The 25084-nt window shown below is 46.8% G+C and overlaps 2 protein-coding genes and 1 long non-coding RNA gene across 13 annotated transcripts; 2 read left to right on the forward strand and 1 right to left on the reverse strand.

Annotated features, from left to right (window-relative positions):
* The first annotated feature begins 322 nt into the window (after window positions 1–322).
* Window positions 323–24574, forward strand: LOC106865641. 11 transcript variants are annotated; one of them, XR_002961028.1, is made up of 7 exons: window positions 375–933; window positions 1029–1187; window positions 1755–3141; window positions 4861–4992; window positions 5084–5166; window positions 6973–7088; window positions 24560–24574. It is a non-coding gene; the product is annotated as an uncharacterized LOC106865641 (long non-coding RNA). The 11 variants fall into 11 exon arrangements; XR_002961027.1 differs by lacking the exon at window positions 24560–24574 and having other exon boundaries at window positions 377–933; window positions 6973–7277; XR_002961029.1 differs by lacking the exon at window positions 24560–24574 and having other exon boundaries at window positions 377–933; window positions 4861–4987; window positions 6973–7277.
* On the reverse strand, window positions 11565–14028 carry LOC100843614 (E3 ubiquitin-protein ligase PUB23). Its single transcript, XM_003579671.4, has 2 exons — window positions 12025–14028; window positions 11565–11955 (listed from the first exon to the last, which is right to left on the reverse strand). The coding sequence occupies exon 1, from the start codon at window positions 13753–13755 to the stop codon at window positions 12382–12384; it is 1374 nt and encodes a 457-aa protein (XP_003579719.1). The 5' UTR covers window positions 13756–14028; the 3' UTR covers window positions 11565–11955; window positions 12025–12381.
* LOC100843922 (protein MKS1) lies at window positions 20895–22470 on the forward strand. The gene has a single exon (XM_003579672.4). The coding sequence runs from the start codon at window positions 21102–21104 to the stop codon at window positions 22107–22109; it is 1008 nt and encodes a 335-aa protein (XP_003579720.1). The 5' UTR covers window positions 20895–21101; the 3' UTR covers window positions 22110–22470.
* Window positions 24575–25084: the final 510 nt, after the last annotated feature.

Here is a 25084-nt window from a genome sequence, read left to right on the forward strand (position 1 = left end):
TAAGGGTTGTGTTCAATTGTCAGTGTTGGCAGGAGACCAGAGGAGTCGCGCAGTGGCTCGCTAGCTGCGCCGGGAGGAGACGTACGTGGGCAAGCGCCGGCCACGTCATCCACACCGGAAGGCCGCCGGCCGCGAGGTGAGGCCACGTACCAGAAAGGCCGGGGCCTGCAAGCAGCACGCATGACGCATGTGCATGCTCAGGTTGGCCACGTACGCACGCACCCGTACCGCCGGCCACATCGAGTCGCAGCCATTTATTTATTTTTGACCATGAGTCGCAGCCATTTGGCCGGTTGCAATCTCGATCGACCCTCCCCGAACCCAGCCAACCTGGCCGTATATGTAGGCAGACCGCCGGCCGCAGGCCGCATGCGCGCACGGCGAGTAATATCTTTACTATTCCTTGATTTGCAGTGCGTCCGTCCGTGGTAGGCTCGCAGGCTCCGCCCGCCCGCCTCTTCCGACTTCCGAGTCCCGCAAACACCCGACCCGCTGCGCCTCTCCTCCTCTCGCAGAAACGCAAAGGAAAAGAAATCTCCCCGCTTCCCTCGCCGCAGCCTGCTCGCCCGCTCCATCTGCCCACATAGAGCCGCCGTCCACCGCGCCGACGCCGCCCTCCTACCCCGCAGGCCGCGGACGATGACGCCGCGCTCCACCGCGGACGCCGCCGCCATCGCCCTCCACCACGGATGCCGCGGGATAAGGAGATGGTGGCAGCATCGAGATCCAGGCGGCCGGCACGTGCGTCCTCCCGCCGCTACGTCCGACGGCGCCGCCGCAGCCCTGTGGCTGTCCCTCCCACACCACCGCCGCAGCCCCGCCATCCGCAGGTGGCCGCGCCGCCACGACCACCGAATCCTACTGGCCGCTCCGATGCTGCCTCGTGGGAGCACCAGGAGGCTGAGGGGCCGTGCCCCCGTGTGTATGAATCACGTAAGCTGAGGGGGAAATTGGGCATCTGGTCGATTTGCTAGGTAGGTGTGCTTCTGAGTTTCTTGTGTGTCAATTCTAACTAGCTCTTGTTTCAGGCAGGTCATATTATGGTCTTACGTGTTCAGCAGCAAAGATAAAATCTGAGGTGCTGGTATATCTCTGTACAAAGCCCTACAAAAACTGCCCCTTCTAATGAAACAAGGGGTGTCGGCAAACTGTTGTGGATGAGAAGTACATTATATAAGACGTCATTGGTGAGTTCCTTTGCTGCTTAAATCTAACAACATAGTGAAACTTACAAACTGTTGTGGATGAGAAGTACATTATATAAGACGTCAGAAAAAAGAGAGTAGAGAACGGCCTTACCCTCTGAATTTCTTGATCACACATTATAGTTACACTATGTTAGTAATGCATATTTTAATTTCCCCGATGTCAAGGTCTTACATATTCTTTAGTTTAGTGTGTGACAGTTGCATCATGATTTTATCTAATGCGTTCTTGCATTGAGGTATTCTCACCTCAAAATTGAGTTATAGGTCTACATGAATTACAGGATTCCTGATTATTATTTTTTACCTCGCAGTTCTTATAGTTATTGTATTCGTACTATGTAATATATAAGTGCACTTGAAGAAAAAATGAATGACGTAGAAATCTGATTTAGGATTCAGGGATAAGCCCCTTTCTTTCAGGCAGGTTTGAAAAATATCGTATGGACCTGCAAGCTTTATGAAAAAATGTTCTTTTTCATGACATGTGGTTCAGTGAATTGGTCATAGCAAGTCTAAAAGAGGGTTACATTTCTGGTTTGCTTGTAGGGAAATCCAGAGTGCAGTCACATTGAGCTTGCCCAAGAAGGCCACTGCCCACCATGTGAGGTATTGTACTGTCTATGCACGGGAAGAAGCTTGCAGTTTTATTGTGCAGGATTAGCTACCTACAATTGTTTTATAGATTCTCCTTGGCACTGATTATCACACGTGCAATGCTGGATCAATCAGTCAATTTGCAGGTGCTCCACATTTCATTGTATACGGGTATTTGTATCACACATGCATCATTTCACATTTTTTTGTTTGATAAGCGCTCCAAGATTTTCAAAGGGGGTGTTTCGAGCGCCGATTCGCCTCCGCAGGTAAGCCTGACGACCACTGTCGCCGTTCCCCTCCTCCGCCACCGTCGCGCAATATGATTCCTTAATCCACTTTATACTGATCATGCCTTCTCATTACTACCCTCTGTTGAGATGATCTACCCAACTGTAGACAATTTTAGAACAATTTTGAACTGAGGAATTTGGATTGTGCCAGAGTTTGGGGTGAATTAGGTGTAACAACATCTAGCAAGCATTGATATCTTAATTTCTTTCAGCTTGTTCTACTTTGTGATTAGCATATCCTAGATAGAAAAAGAGTGATTCACAATGCAGGGGGAGGGGTGCTATTGTGTCTCAGTAAGTAATTACTTCAATGTTACGTATCATGTATGAAGGTACAACTTCTGACCTATAAACTCTGTTGTTGTGAAGGTTAGTACCTTATTCAATTATTGATCATGACAAGAAAGAACATTTGTCCTATCTGCGTCCAGGAAAGATGGGCTTCCAAATTAAGGTAAGCTAATTTAATTTGTAGAACTGATATGGGTTATGGATTATCATACGTATCTGATTTTTCATTTTCCATGGTGGAATTGGAAGGGCTAATTTCAGTTGCAAGGTAAGAACATTTTTCATTGTACAATTGTACCTAACTTGCAGTAGCTAATTTCAGTTACATGAGAATCAGAAGAGCTAGAAGAAGGGTAGAAACTGAGAACCATGCATCTACATATTGTAATCTTACCCTGGTTCCAATATATAACAGCAGTAAAAACTGTTGGTCAACAAGGTAAATAAGCGTTTTCTTTTCCTTCTGCTTTACTGCCTTTTGCAGATGCACATGAATCCTGGTAGGCGATTTGTCTCTCTTTACTGCTCTGCACTGTTATTTTTTTCCTTATCTAACACTGACGTCTAAAACTGATATGGGTTTATCCTATAGAGCTAGAACAAAGTTCTAATCTTGTAGATCTCAAACAAATCGATAATTTTCTGTAGGCGCAGCTACTGATGCAGCCGGTACCTGCGTATTTGATGACATCACGTATACTGCTAGCAAACCACTATTTAGAGAATAAGGTGTTTCATGGGGGCATTGTCGTAAGGTATCGTCAGCCAGTTCACATACTTGATTGCAATTTCATGTGTTTTCTTCTTACTCTTGTGCACTACACCTGCGCTGCCAGTTACTTCCTTTCGTATGGCATATTTCTATTCACCTTCGTTTTTTGGTACTCCCAGTTTCTAATACAAAGGGACAATGTATCTCTGGTTAGTGTTGTAGTGTGTAAGATGACTCGACAAAGTATATGAGCATCGGGCTGTCCTTATCTATGATTTAGCTGACATGGATGTTTCTACATTTTTAAATGCCTGACCCAGTGACCCTTCTGATTAGATTTAATCAAGCAATAATGCTACAATATGAATTGTGAACAGTTGGTCAGGCTATGGAATTCTTTTAATGCTTCATTTTTTTTCAATTTTATGTACTGTTGGTCCAAACTTAAAGATTGAAGTCTGAACTTCTGCTTGGCATCTTAAGTTCTTAGCCTGATGTAAATTATTACAACTCTTGCCTTTTTTCATGTTGCTAAACCGGATGCATGGAAGGAGAGGCTAGCTTCAAACACATTTGATCGAAATGTATAAATGTTTGTGTATCGCTATAGTTACCTGGAGGCAGAATATACATAGCAAAATATACATTCCTGCTGATTCAGTTTACTGAACTCGAGAAGGTTCTTAGACTTAGAAGGTAACTGATCCTATGGCCGAAGCCTCAAAGGTGTCTCCCAGCGAATGACATGCCTTTTTAATAAGAGTTCATAAAGTTCCTGTGGTGAAGCAACACTTTCAATCTTGTTGTAGACATACATTCTCTGCATATAGTTTCTCTTATTTTGTTTACAAGATATTGAATGAGCTCGTTGAATACTATCTTCGTTTCTAAAATTTCTAAATATAAGAAGTTCTAACTTTGTGTTAAATCAAACTTCTTAAAGTTTAGCCGAGAAAGAAGAAAAAAACTTGGGATTTCATGTGATGTGGTAATGTGTTTTGCTTGGCACGCATTTGCAAGAAAAAAAAACTTTAATTGATGATTTTATAATTTTCTCTGTTTGTCCGTACCAAGACACCGGCAAGTGTTCGGGAAGAAAACGGATAGCAACGGACGTAAAGCAGGTTTCGTTGTTTTAGTCCACCTCGGGAATTCGAGCGTGCTCGGCGGCTCGGCCCATCATTTAAGTGGGCGTTCGGCCCTCCTTGGCGTGCCCACATGGAGGCACACACAACGGACGAGAGCTGTGAGGTTATTCGTGCCGTGGTGGTCCAAAGTGCGGATCACACATGTAGCATCAAAAATCCAGTATCTTCTATATCTAAGCAGGTTCTATATCTAAGCAGGGAAACTTATTGCTTGATTTCTCTCATCAGTCAAGCATGCCACATTATCACACCATTAATTTGTTCACACATCTATTTAGTGAAAAACTCATCTTTTTTTTGCACATGCATGCATGTTACTTTTTATCAAGCTATTTTCATTAAGTGAAGAATGTATAATCTATCATACAATTACATTATATGTTTTTAATGGATATTCTTTTGGTGCTACTTTTTACTCATGTATGTTAACTAAAAATTTTATTCAACAACGTGGGCTCACGTATGTTGACTAAAAATTTCCGCGACAACATGCTGGACATCATCAGTTAATAATAATGATTAGAACCACCACGGTTTAGTTGAGGTTGGCACCCAGTAGTGGTTTTAACATGTATACATCAATTTTTCTCACATAGTATCATATTCTCAAACAGGTGGGGGCTAGTATTAACGGACAACATGCTACTCCTCATTTTAAGAGTGAATGTTTTTGTTGCCGTGTCAGACAGACAAAATGGTATGATAAAGTAAGGAAACTCAACTACAAAATGGTGTGATAAAGTATGGTATGATAAAGGAAACTCAACTCTGATAAGCAAGCATAGATGTATTTTAAGAGTGAATTTTTCTGTTGCGGTAATTGATTAAGTCCTACAGGCTTGGACCGAGAAAATGAATGACCATGACATTGTTCTACCCGTCTACTCCGAACCACTGCAGATGACGAATTTCAACTGAAGGTACCGTATCATTGGAGTTGTAGTTTTCTGATATTTTATCAGCAATTTACTCATCGTTGGAGATTTTTCCGAGTAAGATGCCTATTAGAGCGAGGGCCACGGCTCACGATAGGGAGGTCGACCTAGGAAAAAACGGCGCTGTGTCACTGGCCCTCGTATTTTCGGCTGGACACCGAATGCGAAAATTGATGTCCGGCAAGGGCCGGACAGATTTATCTCCTTCCTGTATTACTCCCTCCGTTCCGATATATGGGACCCAACACATCCTTAGGTTAAAGATTTAACTAATTTAACATGATTTTTATATCATAAAAATTATATCATTAAAAAATAAAACATTTTAAAGTTTATAATGATATAATTTTTGTGATATAAAACTCATGTTATATGCGGGGATTACCCATCAAGCCGACATGGCGCACAGCAGAAGCTTGTGGTGGCGTCGAGTCGGGCCAGCTCTTAATTGTCGTCCTCTACAGGGGCTAAGAGAGCCGCTGCGAACAGATCGGTTTTGCTAGGCCCATCAGCTAATTAGGCCGTATCGTATCACCCTGTGATCAGTCTAAAAAAAATCGCCCCTGTGATTATCCACTAAAAGAGAAACAAGCTTATCAGTAAGTTCTATAGAAGAAAATTAGGACACCACACGTTGCTCCTACTTAGCCATACTACTCAAGTATGTATATTTCCTCTCCGGAATTAAGTGATTCGGATTCGTCTGAATTAGTATTTCCAGATGAAGGAATACATATGTTCCTAAAAAATACAATTTTTTGTGACTGATTTAGTACAATTTTATACTAAATCTGAAACAAGTTCTTCCGGCTGGAGTGAGTACATATCTTCACTTGCCATCCCCTAGTTCCGAATTCATTTCCCTAGAAAAACAAGTTCATGAATTCGTACGGTCCGTGACCAATACTGCGCTGCGGAGGGAACGACGACAGGCTCAGGTCGGGAACTGCGCTGGCGGACGGAAGAGGAGTGGATGCTGCTGCCGACGGTGGCTGCAGCAGCCTCCACGGAAGGAGATCGCCGCAGCGGCTAGGTGACGGCACAGCGAGGACGATGACCGGTAGACGATGGCGGCACGACAGGGGAGGCGACGCGAGGGCTCGGCTGTGCGAAGGCGGAGGTGGCACGACCTTACGACGACGAGGGCGGCACTCGGCGGCGGCGCGCTGGGGAGAAGGGGGAAGGGGGGCTGCAAGCCCACCCGTGTCCTCTCAAATAGGTGGAAGGGTGCTTTTGAGAAAAGTCAAAATAATTAGATATTTGTGCAAAAGAATACAGACTTTTGAAGACTTTTTTTTTATCGAAATTGCCTTCGTAAGTTACGATGGAAATTTACAAATTCCTCCCTGAAAGATTGGATCTGTGGGTTTTCCAATAATGCATTTGATTACTAAATCATTTGAGACTTTATCTTTATTATGTCTTTGATGTCCAAAGTTTTGGAGGCTTTTTTTTCTAAAATGCCTTTGTTCTTAAAACAAATTGAGGCATTCTCTCAAAATTGCCTGCATTTCCTTGTTTTTTGAAGGCATTTCATATAATTGCTTCTATAATGATTATTTAAGGCTATTTAAAAAAAGCCTTCACCAAAAAGCCTCCAAAACTAGTATGGGGTAGTATGTGGTATAGTGAGTTCCAGACTTCCAGTTGGCATTTTCGTACGCACGTAAACGACATAAGGATGATCGTAAACACTAGCCGCGCACGTGGCCACATTGGCTCGCAGCGTTTACACACGAGCTCGCCGCTCACACATTTGTTCTTCGGCGCCGCGCGCCACCTAATCCGCAGGCACCAATTCACACACGGAGCACATTGCCTGCACCTGGACTGGGCGGCGCGATGGGAAGTGTGCATGGCTTGGAGCTAGCCGGAGGAGCATCCAAGTGACGATCGACTTCCAAACGGTCGGTCCTCCTCGAACCAACTTCTTGCTGTTTTATGCGCACACGGCACACGTCTCGTATCGTATCACTCTGCATATCCGTGTCGTATCTGTATATGCCTATATGGCTGCACACGCGCATGGACACCGATGCTTGAAATCATGCATCCTAATACTCCCTCCGATTTACAATTAGTGTTTCAGTTTGAAACTTAGGTTTGGGACTTAAACGCTAGTTCCGGTTCAAAATAAGTCTCTCGGTTTGAAACTTAGTTTTGGGACTTAAACATTTATTTTGAATCGGAGGTAGTTATTGCCAATAAGCTAAAACTGCTAGTTATGTGTGTTCAATCACTAGGTCACGGTAGATTACCGGACGCATTTCAAAGTGCGTCAATTTGACTTCAAAGTGCATCAAATTTATATTCGTGACATTTCAAAAGTGTTGAATATACTTGTGTTGGCAAAAGTATTTGACACACTTTTATTGACAAAATCTGCGGTTGAAGTGCTAAAAGTGCGTTTAAAAATCAAAATCAACTACACTTGAACAATGTGCGGCTAACGTAGTGCGGGCAAATATTTACCGTGACACAGTGAATGTTGCCCATTTGAGTCGATCACTGGTGACTAACCAGTGTATTGTACAAATGTGATTCTTCGCTTTATTTCTTTTTAAATTTGCTTCTTTGCTTTTGTACGTATGATTGGTTCGCATCGAGTTTAATTTGCTCGGATCCCCATCTTGACCACGAAAATACGTGGAAGGACAGGTTAGATAATAGTACAAATATTAAATGTTCCAACCGTTTAATTAGATATCCATGGATTTTGAAATAGTTGACCGCTACTGCTGCACGGTTGGGTTTTGCTAATTATGAAAGAAAAGATTCAGTTCATCAATGGGAACGATTCATGTGTGACTGTTCTGGATTCGAACAGTTTTGAGTACACGTGATGGACCAAATATATGCTATATATTTCGAATTCAGAGAACATTCCTACGGAAAATTTGATGTCATCATGGTATCTGACGTGAAGAAGTCCGGGGAAAACCACTCTACATGACGTAAAAATCGTTCGTATTTGAGAGAAGGACCAAAAGTATCTGGTTTGTTTGGTCAATTGAAAGATCAAATGTGTAGCATTTTTGGGTTTAGGGATCATTTGTACACCTTGCTGTCAATTGAGGGATCAGAAATATCTTATCTCATATTCTTATATATGTTAATCCAAAGGTTTAGAAACATACTGAAGCGACCGCCCATGTACCGGATTCGATCTCTGTGTTTACAGTGCTAGTCCCTAAATCGACTCGCTAGCACACACAGTTTCAAAATGTAATATCAAGATACAAAGGTCAAAAGTATATTACATCGCGTTGATCCAGAATTTAATAGTACCTTACATATTGCACAACCTCATGGGTTATTTCAAAAGAAAATAAAATCTTGCAGCGGAAAACAGAAGATACAGGAGTCCCATAACAACTCCACAGTCGAAACATGTTGAAATGTAAACTCGCAACCCTAACAATTCGTGCATCACTCTTCACCTGGTTCACCTGCAACATTAAATGTTGCAGTCACTAGGGGGTCAATATATTGAATGTATTGACAAGTTCACCAAAGGATTATAACAGATCTTTCAAGTATATTCATTATTTGGCAAGGTAGGGATTTTGGCTATTTGCATAAAAGCATCAATGTTTCATCCTATCATTTTTAAACAAATAGTTTTATCACTATTCGACACGGGGTAGAAACACCCATGCTCGTATTAACCTAGAGCACCTTGAGTAGATACATCAATTGCTCCTACCCAGTTCAATCCATTCATTTTATTAAGAAATTGGAATGAGTGAGATTTTCCTTACAGCCCCCATATCTAGTTGCTCATAATTGTCCGTAACCGGGGACACGGCTAAGTACTTAGTTTGACGCTCTGCAGAGGTTGTACACATTCCCCACAAGAATTCGACGTGTTAATCCCTTGCTGTCCTCAGGGTAGAGTAACAACGGCATCGACTTCAAGAATTTTCAGACCATAGTTACCCAGACCACCTGAGGGACCTACGTTCCCACCTACACGGCTACATCTGCACAATCCCTCGGATCCAGGATCATATCTCTTACTCCATCCAGCTAGAGCCCATATTAGCATGTGGTTGTACTGGAAGCTACTAAATAGGAAACCAGTCCAGTTTCTGATACCCCAGGTGGCATTCCACATTTGCGACGCAAGCGCTCCCCGAATCCATGGGAGAGACGTCCATGGACGATCCGTCTCCGAATCCACGGAGACTCGACTCAGAGGGACTCATAGAAATGGACCTGGTGTCGCATAACATCTCAAATCCTCAAAACCGTCCACCCAGGATGATTCGTTGGGGTTGTTTTGCCAATTTTCTAAAATGCTCCACATCATCTGATTCATGGTAGTTGAGATTCCCTCCCACGTATACTAACATAGCGTAGCATGTCAACTACTTGCGATGGCAATTGGTGGAAATGAAACGGCAGGGGAAATCTACACTATTAGGAATTCATAGCTAGCATAAATACAATAATAATCCTATCCATGCAACTAATAAAAACATCTAGTGCATAGAAAAATAATAGGAGAATGATCAAAGTGAACTTGCCTTTGTCATGATAGTTTGATATACACTCTTCACAACACACACATTGCTCTCCGGATAATCTAAACGAAGCAAACATACACACATATAAACACACAATCCAATACAAGGTAAATATGCCATGATGCGATGCAAGCATGTAACATGATTTGGTTTATTTTATTTGGGTGATCAACCAGATCATAAATTCGGTCCAAAGTATTAGCAATTAAAATTAGTGCACTAGGTTAAGAACAAAAGCAAAACAAGGTATTGAAACCCCAAATTTAAGATTTTATTGGCATCAGCCAATTAATTCAATTCAAATATTTTATTTCTCTGTCCCAATGAACAGAGGATAAAGAAACAAAATTTTGGGCACTGGTTTCATTTAAAAAGGATCTCTAAATAATTAGTTATGAATTAAATGGCATAAAAGGCCCTTCTGTAAATTGACTGTGATTCAAAAAATTCAAATATAAATTTAAACAGTCCCAAAAGATTCTACAGGTCAAGAGCTTTTCAGAAAGGTAAAATTTGTCAAATTTGGCCAAAGGGTTTAAAAGATATGATCATTTGAAGTTCTAGGGGCTTTTCTGCAAAACTGCCATTTAATTCAATCCGGGAATAAAATTTACATTTTCCTTTTTCTATTAAGGTGCCACGTGTCACTCTCTGATTGGTCGGTACCGGTTCACTTAAAAATTAGGGTTCCGGCGGCGGCGCGGCACAGGCGGGGCGGCGCGGGCGGCGGGGAAGGCTCCGGCGAGGGCGGCGCGACGAGGCGGGTTCGGTGACGCGGTCGGCGCGGCGAGGCGTGGTCGGGGACGACGCCCAGGACAACGACGACGAGCGGCGGCGCCACGAGAGCTCCAGCGAGGACGGGCAGACGGCGTCCGGTGGCTACAGGGCACCAAAATAGGAACGGATCGCGTCAAAAGATGCACGAGGAAGAGAGGGTTAAGACAGTGGAGGGCTCGGGCAACAAGCCTCACCGGAGTGGCGGCCGTGTCTCCAAAACGGCGGCGGCAGTGCAAAGCTTCGGCGAGGAATAGAGACGGCCTGGGGGCGCAATCGGCAGAGGGAAGAGGGGGAGAAAGGAGAGGGAGGTCTCGGCTAAATACTGGCACGGAAGGAAACCCGCGGGAGCATGGAGCGGACGGGGCGGCGGAGATGGCGCTCGGCGCGCGGCGGCGGAAACTACGGACTTGCCCGTTTTGGGGAAGAAGAACCCTGACGCATGGGCCACGCGCGTCAGTGGCTCGGGCGCGGACGGACGCGCGCGGCCTGGGCCGGCTGGCTCGGGCGGCTCGGTCGAGTTGGGCCGGTTCGGCCCTAGTGGCCGGTCCGGTCCGGTTTTACCCTTTTTTTTCTTTTCTTTTTCCTTTTCTGTTTTTCTTTGATATCTTTTGATTTTGAACTCCAAATTGATCCAAATAAATTGCAGCAAATTTTTAAAATCATGTTTTATCATGATTCAACTTTTGGGAGTAATTTTCCCTCAAAATAAAATATATAAAGATACATTTGCCCTATAAATGACTTTAGGGCTATATAACTATTTAAATAAAATAGTTTTTCAACTCCAAATAAATATACAAAAATTATAGGATAGCTTATTTATGCAATAAACCCCATTTATAGATAAACCTTATTGGTTTTAAGTCCAAAGCTCAAATGGGTGAAATACTAGGGTTTAAAATGAAATAAAAACATTTTTAAAGCCTTTTGAGATTCAAATTTGAATTCAAATATGCAAAAGTGGCATGATGCTCATGGATGCAATGCACATGAAAGAGTTTGAAATTTTGGGATGTTACACATACTTCCTCCGATCCATAATAAGTGTCTCAAAACTTAGAACAATTTTGTGCTGAGTTAATACAAAATCTAAGACACTTCTTGTTATGTATCGGAGGAGGGAGTACCTGGGGCTTACATTTATAAGAAAGTAGACAACTTGTGATTAGAAACGATCCAAAAATAACCATTCATCATGACATATGGATAACTATATAGCTCCAGCTACGTAACCTAAGCTCGTTTTTTATACTCACCTTGCATGGCTTTATACATAAGCAAACTGAAATTTTAGCTCTCTTTGTTCCAATTCATTTGACCTTATGCCGTGTCATGCTATCTTCGGCAGGCCCTTCTTGCAAATTAAAAATGATCCCGCTCACATGCACCTAGCTAGCACCTTATCATCGCGAACGGAGTTATGACCTTGCTCTATATATTAATTCCATGGATCTGAGTATCTGTCTATCTGCACAACACGACTAAAATATAAATTCATTGCAATCGATCGAGATCATATCTCAGACTGAACAATTACCAGATTAATTAGCATCATATCGATCCTCTCTCTTGGAATATCCCTACTGATTCCAGCTATCATCAGGCTACAAGCTGTCAGGCAAACTTAAGTCAACACGTAAACCAACTCAAACAAAGCATCGTGCAAGGCAACTAAACATTGTTGTTAGCTATCTTCAAAATGTACACTTCAATTTGATCGATCAAATTCCCGGGCCGATTGGAACTCAATCTTTACACCCAAAAATGGCATCGGGAAACCTGGCTCTAGATGTCCACCGTGCATGCATGAATCATACTATGACGAGGCGGTAACGAACGTACACTAGATCGATGAGACGAGAACGATCCCTGGCTCTAGAAGATGCATGTGATATCAACACGGGTAGGAAGCATGGAGGTGCGGCGCGAAGCACGGCGAGCCCTTCCATACCCTGGCGTGCATCTTGAGCATCTCCCTGGCCCGCTCCCTGGGCCGGTCCCCCACGGCACCGGCCTGCAGGAGAAACAGCAGCCTGCCGACCACCCCGACCGCCAGCATCTCCTGCAGCACCGCGGGCGTCGCCGTGTGCCTCGCCACGGCGTGCAGCGCGCGCACCGCGCTCTCCGTCGTCGCCACCCCCCGTGCCGACACCGCGCGCGCCATCACCGCCAGGCCCGCCGGGTGCGCCACAAGCTCCAGCCGCCCTTCCGCGCACCCGCAGAGATGGTCCATCACCACCACGGCTAGCTCCCCCGCCCGCTTGCTGCCGCTGCCGCGGTCGTCCAGGAGGAGCTCGACGAGCGCCGACACCGCGCCGGCCTCCACGGCCTTGACCCGGTTCCGGCCCCACAGGCAGAGCCGGCAGAGCACCTGCAGCGAGATCTTCACCGCCTTCTTGTTCTGCATCTTCCCTGGGGAAGGCGGCTGCTTGTCTGCCTTCAGCAGCGACACGACCCCGTCCACCAGGTCGGCGCTGGCCGAGGTCAGCTGCGCCGGGGGCATCTCCGAGACCGCGGCTTTCAGGAGCTGGATGCCGTACGTGCGCGACAGGTCGCTTCGGCCTGGCCTTGGCCACCGCCTCAGCACGCACGCCATGGTGTCCAGGAAATTGTCGCCGCGCTCCAGGATCCGCTTCCAGCTCTCCGGAGACAGCTTCAGCGAATGCAGGATCCCCAAAGCCACCTCCTCCGGGTCCGGCGAGCTCGCCTTATTCGGCGTGTCGTCCCGTGCTGATCCTGGCAACAAAGGCTTCTCTCCCGCGGCGCCAGCAGCATCAGCGTCATCCTCGTCGCGGGCAGTGGCGTGCGTCTTGACGACGGACACGAGGAACGCGACGGCGCCGGGCGCGCCCTCGACGCAGCGCCGGTTGCAGTCGCGCTCGGCGACGATGTCCGCGAGCTCCCTGAGCGACGCCATGAGCTCGTGCTCGCCGCTCCGCCTGGCCGCGTCCACGAGGGATGCCACGCGCGCGGCGTCGACGGGGGCGCGCGGGGTGGGGAACCGCTCCACGGCGTGCACGGCGCACCAGCCCTGGATGAGCCTCCGGAGCGTGTGGTTGGGCGTGGGCTCGCGGTCGCCGGCGCCCAGGCGCTGCTTGGTCATCGGGCACTCGCCGTGGCCGTCCGTGAACACCCACCGCTCGATGCTGTCCCGGTCGTAGGTGATCCCCGAGGAGAGCGTCACCGGGTCCCGCATGATCTCCATCGAGATCGGGCACAGGAAGTAGGACGGGACATCCACCGCCGGCGCCAGCGAAAACCCCTCCATCAATCACAATTCGCACAGTGGATCTATCTACTATCTAGCTAGCTATGTACATGTGAATAAGCTAGGAGAAGCTCTAGCAAGAGCACAAATGTCTCTGGTCGCCAAAAACAGGGAGTAGGTTCTGGAGCTGAAGGAGACGGGCTAGACGCCTTTATAGGGCGGGAGATCTAGAGAGAGACAGAGAAAGTCCACGGTGGAGAGGTGGAAGTCCTATTTCAGTAGATTCTTCTATACGGCCACCATGCATGCAACTTGCGTTACAGTCTTCTGAGACGCGCGCAGGCAGGCTGCGTTAAGAATAAGTATCAGATGAGAACAGTTAAACGCAGCTGGTGATCAATGGGACGAACAAGTTGGTTGGTGTGGAAGGAGAGAAAAGAAATCAGGGAATGGTGGGCGTGGGGAATTAATAAGGGGACGATCGCCATTTCCTCGCGGGAGGCCGGGGAGCAGATCGGGCTTCGCAGAGCAGAGGTGAGCTGATAGCCTGCCTGATGGAGTGGATCCCCATCGCCCATCGGGTCGTGGTTGCCGGACGGACGGGCCAGGGCGGCCACCGCGCGGAGGATTGACCACGAAACGTTCTGCGCGAAGCTTTGACCTTCCGTTTTTTCTTTTCTTTTCAAAACGCAGTTTCGTTTTCTTAGTTCTCTTTTCTTTTAAATTAATATAAGTTCAAGCCGTCGACTGATGTTCTCGTCCTCTCGACTTCACTTTGGAAATTCTACGAATCAGTTGGCTAGTACCGTTGCAGTTGTAGAATTTGCAAACTGCAATTAATTAGCAACCTGTTATGCATGCACTGTTTTTTTTTCTCCGTTCAATAATTTCTCTGTACGTTGCGCGCCACTACTTGTGCTTGGTGCACTGAATGTTACGATAGGAGACCGTGGAGTTAATACCGTTATGGATCCCAAGGAACGGATGATCTTGTCTCATGGACCCCTGCCGGGCAAAAGATTTAAGACAGAGAGATGCATGGTATGGCATGAGACAACTTCCCAGATTACTGAGATTAATGAAATCAAAGTGAAACAGAATTAGTGAAATCGGAGTGGAATTTAGTGAATATTTGAATATAAATTTACATTAATACTTCATTCCGCCTCCACTCTGATTTCACTTCGGTTTCGCTCCTGTTTCACAACTAAAATACAAAATTAATTAATTTTGAAAATCATAGTGAAACCGAAATAAAACATAAATAAACTTTGAAATGTTCAGATTTTGCTACTACTATGATTTCACTACACTTTCTCTCGAGTTTCACTAAATTTCAGTAATAAAACACAACGCGGTTACCATGGTATAGTTTCAGGATGCTAGCATAACGTCACCTCTGTCCACATGTCGGCAGAGCATGCATGCCCGGCTTTGACCCACATCTCGTTTCAACGCACGCGCGGGCATTTCCTAATGGACTTTTGGTAGCATCTTGTCGATATATAGTTGCAGACTTGCAGTTCGTTCTTGTTAACCTCGTTTTAAAAATTTGTTCCGGTCCAAATTAATATTCGTGCCGTGGCATACTGGCATGCATCATCTAACCTAAAAATGTCAGGTCAACGCGGCTCCCAGTTAATTATCATCAATGTAATCTGGTCCTCGTACGGCTGCAACTTTCGCTCGTGTTCAGCGTCAACAAATTCATTGTTAAAAACCTACTACAGTGTCACGGCTCGAGTACCTTGCATGGAATACGTGCACAGGAGTGCTATCAAAAGCCAAAAGGACCACAATCAAACAAGGACGAAACCAAAAAGGTTGTGCCCGGCCGGTGTAAACGTATGGCACTACATGTCTACTGCGTGCATATAAGCACGTGCGACACACGTAAAGAACGGTGCATGCACAGCACGGGCCAACAACCCAACATACTCCCGCCGTTTCTAAATACTTGTCACGGTTTTAGTGCAAACGACAAGTATTTTGAAACGGGAGAGTATTATTTTGACTCGATGGCTTCTGCGATGCCCTTTCTGCCCAGAATCCCAGATGCTGCACGAATGCACGTCGCATTCCTGAAAATCAAACTCGAGGTAAACATGCTAGCTAGAGACTGGCAGACAAGGCTAGAAAGTCTCGGAATCAATTAGTTTTGGTAGATTTACATCTCCTTCTCTCTGTGATCTCTTTCTGTCAGATCACATGCCGGCGCGAGTCAGCAACGGCGGCGTCCTTTGCCGGTGTTGCATGCGACGACTAGCTGCGCGCTAGATCGTCTTCCAAATCCGTCGTCAACAAATTAGCTCTTGTTCATTACAGTTTGTTTATCATTTCTCCGAGGGTTGACAGTATTTTCTGAAAATCTCGGTCACCTGAATCTGTACGTAACCAAAAACTAATAACCCTATTGCACATTCCAAAAGCGTACAAAAAATAAAAAAATAATGAGTTATCTACTCATCAGTTGACTGAAATATTGAGCCTTCCGATCAACATCCAAACCATATCTCCAATTTAATTTGCTAAACATATCGGAATTGCTAGTTCTCAGTCGCCTGAAAATTGATATTTCTCAGTCGATCTGAGATAGATCAATATATATATATAACATAATAACTCCACTTGAGCAGTACCAACTAATTGGTTCTGTGGCTATTAGCGGTGTCCTTTGCCGGATTCCTGAGGTTGTAAGTTTGAGTCCTGTGGCCGCCATCGTTTTTTTTTCATTTCTTTTTTCTTCCATTTGTTTTTTCTTCTTTATTATTTCTTTTTCTTATTTATACTTTGTTTTGTTTGTCTCTTGATATTTTTTGTTTTCATTATCCTTTTAGAATCGTGCATAAAATTTCACGTGCAAATTTTTAGGATCGTGCACAAAATTTTGAATCGCGCACAAATTCACGTGCAATTAGAATCGTGGATAAAATTTCATGTACAATTTTAAGACACGCACAAAATTCGCGTGCCATTTTTCAAATCGCCCACAAATTTTGACATGCAATTAGAATCGCGGATAAAATTTCACGTGTAATTTTTAGAATCGCGCACAAACCCTCACGTGCAATTTTTAAAATCGTGCACAAAATTTCACGTGCAACTAGAATCACGCAAAATTCACGTGCAAGTTTTAAAATCAAATCAGGCATAAAATTTCTCGTGCAATTTTTAAAATTAGGCATAAAATTTCACGTACAATTTTTAAAATCGCACATAAAATTTCACATGCAACGTTTAAAATTTTGGTAATCCGAAACCTATTGTTATTAATGAATTCAACAAGAAAAAAAAACAAAAACTAGGCTACCTATCAGCAAAACCAACACACACGGGCACCCACACACAAATGCACAAACACGGGAATCCACACACACACCCACGCACATGCACACACACACCCACGCACATGCGCGCACACACACACACGGACACAACAGACACACACATCGGCACTATGCCAGGGAGAGGCCTAGCGATCCAGTCGATTGAGAAATTCAATTTCTCAGTCGACTGAGCCCTAGACATTCCCTAAACATATATACAAGTTTTTCTGTGAAACTCTATATCTTTTTGAAAAGGATCAGGGTGAAATCCCCCTGATTATGTATGTTCCTAGCATTGAGCATGTAGCAAATACATCACCCAAATTGGCTAAACGAGTCTCCGATCGGTTGAACCTAAAGTCCATGGAAAGAAGCCCGCTCCTTTGCGCTCCGAAGTAGAGACCACGTACGGATCCAATGCGATGATCGAAGAATGACCTGCAAAAATTGAGTAAATTTCAGAAAAACACACTTTCTCACAGATCCACACTTGTCGCTAATTTGTCCGATGCGCCACAACTATTCGGGCAAAATGTAACAGTGAACCCAAAACACAAGGGTTAGCGATTTTGACAGGATTCCCGATAGGTGGGCCCATTAGTCAGTCCGTCGTCTTGGCCGCCACTTGTAGTTTCATGTCATATATACCACATTTTAACATAATAATTTGTGGTCAAAGCGACATTTTTTAAGAAACGGGGGAGTAAGTCCAACTGAGAGTTATTCCTGCCTAACTTAAGGGTTCATGATAAGATCTCGAAGCGATCACACAGAATCACACATTAACGAAGAGAAACTGATTAAGCGAGGGGCCGATATGGATCTGAACCTGACGACGCGTAACGGAAGTCGGCTGCGCGCGTCAGATCGACTCGATCGCCAGATAGTTCGTCCGGTCCTAGTTTTACTTGGTGTGAGCTGTACGTGTCCTTTCGATTGCGTGGCGGTCGTGTTGGTCGGTGATGGGGAGGTGGTTTCGTTGACCTGAACAGCGCAGCCAGCCCTTTGATAATTCGTATAGCTGATTTCTTGCGTGTATGGCCAGGCTCTAGTCTCTTTGTGGACTCGGAATCGATCGAAGAATCAAAATTATTGACCCACCGTTTTGCTTAGTTAATTCAAGCAATCATGCGGCCTATCAAAATAATTATGCTCCATCCATTTCTCAATACATGATGTATTTTCAGATCGACACACCTGATGTATTAATATGTGATCTGCAATAATATTAGTACTAACGTTGTGAATTCACATATCACTAGCCCTGGGCTTTACGGAGAATGGCTCAAGTCTACCTGGGGTTTGATTCATGGTGCAACCACCAATGGTGGATCCTCCAAATGATACGGAGTATGAATTTTATATACGCAAACTAAAATATTTCTCTAATTATTAACTAAAATTGGTCATAAAGTTTGGTCATCAATTTTTTTTAATTTTTTTTAGAACGCCTCCTCACCGATGGTAGCGCGCGGGGAGCAGCCGAGCAGGCAAGCCCATCAGCATGTAGGCTTAACAATCGTTAGCCCAACAAAGAAGAAGCCTACGGGAGTTGGGAAAGGTAGCACAGCTCCAGCCGTCCAGTAGCCCACAGCACAGTGAAATATTGATGTCACTAAAGCCCAAAGGTGGGCGATAGAGGCAACAGGGTTACAAGGGCCGACAAGTTCGAACAGAAAACTGTTGAGCCTTTTTGTGAGGGTCCAACACTGCCAAGGCTGAGATCGTCTTCCGTCGGAAGCCAGGGGTGAGAAATAGCTCCTCCTGCGTTCCTCACTTCCTCCTAGGCTCCTAGCTGTGTTTTTTTTTTAGCGGAACTTCCTCCTAGCTGTGAATTCACTGATGCTGATGCTGATACGACAGCCCAATCTGTTCCTTTTGAACTAGGAGCGCTGGCCCGTCTCTGTCGAGAGTCCAGATGGGACGCAGAATGGGCCTGCTGCATGGACGCAAAGGAAGGACAACGCACCTTGCCATAATAATGGACATATTTTGACTGGTCAAATAACAAATAGAGATATTTTGTTCCGTTGTCCATCTCATGAAAAAAATTTAGGAACACAGTACAAACAAGACGCTCACAATACAAGCGTACACTCATCCCTATGAATGTGCACACGCACACCCCCTACCCCTATTAGCATATCTTGACAGATTGACGAAGTCACTGCAGACGTCTCGCTGTTGACGGGTACGTCACCTACCTCTGAAAGAATAGCGCCGGTTAAATCCTGAAATAATCTATGGTTCCGCCACAAGGAACCAGACCACCTGAGATAGGCTCGGTTCACATCTCAGGAATTTTCTGCTCGATCACACCTTCGTAAAACAACAGAGTTTGTATCCAATTCAATCTGTTTGGGTCGCTGGCCGGATGCAAAAAGGCCCGTGTCCGACTTTTGTCCGTTTGGGCCGGACGCAAATTTCGATTAAAAATATAGTAGATCACATATAGTTGATAGTAGATAGATGCAAAGATAAATGCAGCACACATAATACAATGATATGCTCTACTCCGAATCGGAGTCCAGCACGATCACCGGTGGCGACAGAGTCAAGCACTTGGGCGGTGGCGACTGTTCCTCCGCTGGCTCCCCCTGCCCTAGCCATGGCAACCACACCACGCGCCCCCACTGCTCCACCTCATTGACCTGCATCGGCCACCACAACTGTTCCTCAGGGGCGCAGGAGCGGGGGGGGCTTCCTGGGCAGAGAGATGGAGGGCGAGGCGAGTTCCGGCCACTCCGCCAGCTCCTCGAGGGCGGAATCCTTCTACACGCAACATGGCCTCCTCCTTCGTCCGCGGCAGCGACGCCATCTCCTTCTTGGACGCCTGAATGGCTCGGCAGGTCGGTTCCTCCTCCTGCTTGACCGGGAGGAGCGGCGGCCCGCCGAGGTGTACATGAGCGACTGGGGGGTGGTGGTGGGGTAAAACGCGACTGGCGCGGGATGTCGTGCTCAGGCTGGAACCATTGGTCCCAGTACGGCGACTCTGTGTAGACGCAAACCAGCCCCAGATTTGGGGCCGGAATGGGTCTCCTTGGACCGAAAAGCGGACGGGCGTGGATCTGCGTCGTCCCACTAGACGCGTTTTTTGATCCGTTTCGGCCTGAATGGACCAGTCCGGCGTGTTTGCGTCGTCTCGTTGGAGTTGCCCTTACCATGCACTCAAATCTTCGCTCTCAGCCTTCCTAAGAAAAGAAAAATCTTTGCTCTCAGCCGTTGAGTCTCAAGAAGCTTCTGCAGTGCCTCCGGTTCCAGGAATTTTCAAGTGAAATCTGTGCTCCCGGTTTCTTTATTACAAAGTGGACACGGAACATCACGCATTTCATCGAGCAGGTGCTGTGGAATTCGGTGCTGTGATGTGCAACTGGCACCGATAGGACGCATGAGCAGCAGCCAGCAGGTCGTGCCGTCCCGGCGGCTACCACATGTGCGATGGCCGCGCCGGAAGCGCTACGTGGCAATGATGGAGATGAATCATGAAAGGATACCCGATTTCGCCGACCGGCGACCCAGCTGTCACACACCAATGATGCCGCCGTGGTAGTTCTGATCATGGACAGATGAAACCTTTTCCGAGGCCATCACTCACTACCACCAAAGTTTCTCCCAAGTGGCACCCCGTACTGCAAACCAAGAACCCCTTGCCGTACTGCTGTATAAAAAAGGGAACCATGCCGTACTTTGTTCTGCACAGACCCGTTCAACCTGCGGCACATCTCGATTTTGTCCTCCCGGATCCCGGCAAAGTCACTGTCGCCCAATTCGTTAAGCAAAAACTTCATCACCGGCGACGCGGGACGGCGGGAGCGAGGCAGCGAGCCGAGTCCACTGCGCTGCCGTCCTGCCGGCTGCCGCAAAGACCCGAAAAAGAACCGGAACGAACGATTCCTCCGTGCACGACACAGAGCGCGCGGAGCTAGTACATAGGAGTAGTGTGTTCAGCCTCCACGGAGCCAAGCGAAGCGGCCGTAATAAATCCTCCATCACACAAGAGCCGATTGACTTTTCCCTCAAGATTTGCCCTTTGCCGAGCTCACACACACCCACACACGCTCCACACACCGTCTGCGCCTCATGCTGAACCATCCCCATTCCCATTCCCGTCACGGTCCCCTTTCCCCGCTCCTGCGCGTCCTCTCCCGCGCCGCCGCCGCCGCCGCCGGGAGCCCCTCGGAGCACCACCGGGCCCGGCAGCCCATGGACTCGCCCTCGTCGTCGGGCCGGCCCACCACGCCGCGGCGGCAGCTGCAGCTCCAGGGCCCGCGCCCGCCGCGGCTCAACGTGCGGCCCGAGTCGCACGCCATCAAGAAGCCGTCCGGGGCGCCGGCGCAGGCCCAGGCCCAGGGCCGGAGGGATCAGCAGCAGCAACCGCACGGGCCGCCGCCGGCGCGGGCGCCCGTGATCATCTACGACGCGTCCCCCAAAATCATCCACACCAAGCCCAGCGAGTTCCTGGCGCTCGTGCAGCGGCTCACCGGCCCGAGCTCTAGCGCTGGCCCGTTCCCCTCCGAGGCCCATGCCCAGACCCAGGACCAGGACTACCAGATGGAGGATGCCGTGCAGCTGGGGCAGTCGTCGTTCCTGCCGCCGGAGCTGCTGCTCTCGCCGTCCGCCGCCATGTCCCCGGCCGCGAGGCTGGCGACCATCGAGAGGTCCGTCCGCAATCCGATGCACACCTTGCCGGCGTCGGGGTATGTTGACTTCTCCAACGACAGATTCGACGACGGGGGCCTGGCCGCGGTCCTCGGTGGCGCGGCCCGGCCCGGCATCCTGTCCCCTTTGCCCTCGTCGCTGCCCCCGGCCGCGGCCTCCGGGCTCTTCTCGCCGCTGCCGTTCGACGCGAGCTGCATCAGCTGGCTCAACGAGCTCAGCCCCATCCTCCGAGCCGCCTCCACGGGCGCCGGCTCCTCAGGCAGCGGCAGCGGCGGCGGCGGCGGCGCGGGCAACGGTGGGATCGCCCGGCCGCCGCCGGCCTACTACTCCGACCCCTTCGTCCCGAGCCCTCGCAACCTCCTCGCCACGCCCACCATGCCGTCGCCGGCGACCTTCGCCGAGCTCTTGCGCAACCTGCCGGATCTTTAGGCCACCGCGGCCGAATTTTTCCTTCCCATTCTTTGTTGGTTAGGCGCAATCCAGCGTGGTGGGGCCCATATACTGACGACAACTTAATTAGTGCAAGTTTATCCTTTTTGGTTTTGTTTAATTGTTCTAAGGCAACCACTAGTCCACTAGGCAGTGAGGGAGAAAAGGGGGAGAAAGCAATGGAGAAAGCAATGGCAAAGTCAGCAGCAGGAGTAGTAGATGACTAGAAGGAGCCGGCCGGCCAGCTCTTGTTTAGCTTTTCTTTAAAATTTATTTTGTTTAGATTTGCATCTGTTGTGTAAGCTGAGCAAATGATTGTTTGCTTAATGGGCCATTAGTTTATTGACTTATTCTTTACACCGGTGCCGTTTCTTGATTAGGTCATCCTGACTTCTGTGTTACGCTTGGTAACTCTTTGCCACACCCCCCCCACACACCCCCCCACACAGCCTTTAATTCAACAAAGAGACCTCGGAGTTCTTTCGTGACCTCAAAACACATGATTTTTTAAACTGTTGTTTTTGGATTGGTCATAAAAAAATAAACACGCAAAAACTGAAAAACTATTTGAAAGATAGAGAGAAAGATATTTTTTTAGAAGGCAAAACTAGCGGTCTTTGTATTCTTGGATGCACATATATAGCCAAAATGTACTTAAAATATGCTAACACAGTCAAAACATCAATTTACAAGGTAAGCACGTAGAGTGACAATTAATGATAGAACAACACCTACAACTAAGTTGCTATTGTTCCAAAGAAACACCTTAAAATACAAGATCACACAACGTCAACATTGCCGTCAGCCAGTGAAAGCTAGGTCCTGGATTTTTATCCTAGATGTCAGGTCTAAGCGAGCAAGGCTGGATTATCACCATAATAAACACAACGCCTTGAAAAAAAAAAGATTATACGTGTGTGTCATCGTCGGATCCAACAAAAGAAGGCTAGATCATGGGTTTTCACCTCAAACATGGTGTTAAGATTGCCGTACTGCGACGACCGTAGCTCTACTTTGAACAGCCTTGGTGTCCTCCGCAACTAGCCACCTGCTACGGTCACATCTAGAACTCCTCTTGAGGATGCACCAAGTCAGCCAAAATCAATCTCTCGGATTGGACTAGATCGAAAGCCCTCCACCTCCTGCAAGGGCAAAGAGATACACGCTATTAGCAACCACCGGGATGCCCTGATCTAGAGTTACCTGTGGGTAGCAGATCGACATTCATCGATCAGAGCATCATCACTATCAACATTGTCATGCACGACAGGGAGAGACACCGAAGCCAATTGTCTCCATTGGAGGAATGCCCCATCGCCTTTGCCAACAGCAAGGAGGGGTGGCGCTACAGTGGGTTGGATAGGATGCCCCTGCCGACTACCGTCACGCGTCCGCCGGTATGCCACAATGAAAAATCGAGTCCTGTGACTACCATGCCTGACCTACATCGGCGGTGATCCGTGTCCAGTGGCAGTTCCGTGTGTGCATCCTATTGGGAACGCCAAAAGCCACATCGTCATGATTGACATCCCCTCGTCCACAATCTGGATCTTGTCCCCAAACAGCCTGAAAAAGACTCCCCACCGCTGTCAACCATGTGGGCTTTGCCCCACAATGACTATCGGTGGTAGCGAAGGGGATGGAAGACGGAGAAGAAGGTGGATTCGTGGCGGCTAGGGTTAGCGAGGAGGAGGAGTGTCATGTCATGTCGAATATTCAAAATAAAAAACAAATCGTTACACACATGTTAAGTTTATGGTCTTGGGTTATATGAGTGCATCTCATAAGAGATGAACAAGCGCAACTCTCCGGTATTGTCCTTGTAGGAAAAAAAACAAATTTCTTCAAAAAAGGATAGAAGTCACATAATCCTTAATTCGTAGGATTCCCAAATCGTAGGAATAGAAAAAAAATGCAGAATTGAAATTTCATGACATATTGTTTCAGAAGAGAGAAAACACAGGAATAAACAAGTCAAGATGTTTGATTGCAACACAAAAAAAATCTAGGAATTCTCACGAGGAATTCTTCCAAGAGTTAGACTCAATGAATGCAAAGTGAACCGTATACAAAACTCCTACAAATTTGATCGTACAAATAAAAAAGTCTTGTTAAAAAAAACTCTTAAAGATTACAATACAAAATTTCTTTGGAATTCCTTTTCATGAAAGCTGCCCTCAACTTTGTTTTCTTCTGCCAGGCGATGGAATTGGCTACTACTTTCTCCATCTCACAATAGTTGTACAATTAAGTTTGTTCTAAGTCAAATTTCTCAGAGTGTGACAACTTTTATACTCCGTAGAAAAATACATCAAGATTTATGTCGTCACATTAGTTTCTTTGTGTCTGTAAATATGTGTTCATATTGTATTCATTAAATATCTTAGACATTAGAGTGATCTATTTCCATATAAATTTAACTTAACTTCACTAAGTTTGATTTAAGACAGGTGTAAACATACGACCATTTAAAGACGGAGAAGTACATCGTGTGGACTGACTGCGTCAGAATTGGTGTTGTACTGTTGTTGTGCCCGTGGAGTTTTCTTGCCGGCGGAAAAGACGATGGGAAAGAAAGGAATAATGACCGTAGCTGGATGGGTACGGACAGGGTCTTGCAGGCGATGCGGCCAGCACGAGAAATCGGAGTCTTCGTTCCATCGCTCGCACGTGCTCTCCGCGAGATACGTTATTAGTTTATTACAGGGGGGAAGAATCAAGAATGTGCCGAGCTCTCCTGCTGGAGGGTCTCTCACGCTCCCCTGTCTCGGATTGGTGCCCAATTGTTTCTGTTGGTCAGATTCAGGCCAACCGCCGACATCGAGCTTGAACTTCAGCTTTACGGAGTACTACTGGAGTATGAGGTTATCAAGCCTCCATCTAAAAAAAATGGTTATCAAGTCTTTGTCAATTGTCTCGTTATAGCGCGGTCGGCCATCTTCGACTCGTTCTCCAATTTCAGACTGGTCGGATCG

This window comes from Brachypodium distachyon, chromosome 5, assembly GCF_000005505.3.
Source record: "Brachypodium distachyon strain Bd21 chromosome 5, Brachypodium_distachyon_v3.0, whole genome shotgun sequence".
NCBI classification, from domain to species: domain Eukaryota; kingdom Viridiplantae; phylum Streptophyta; class Magnoliopsida; order Poales; family Poaceae; genus Brachypodium; species Brachypodium distachyon.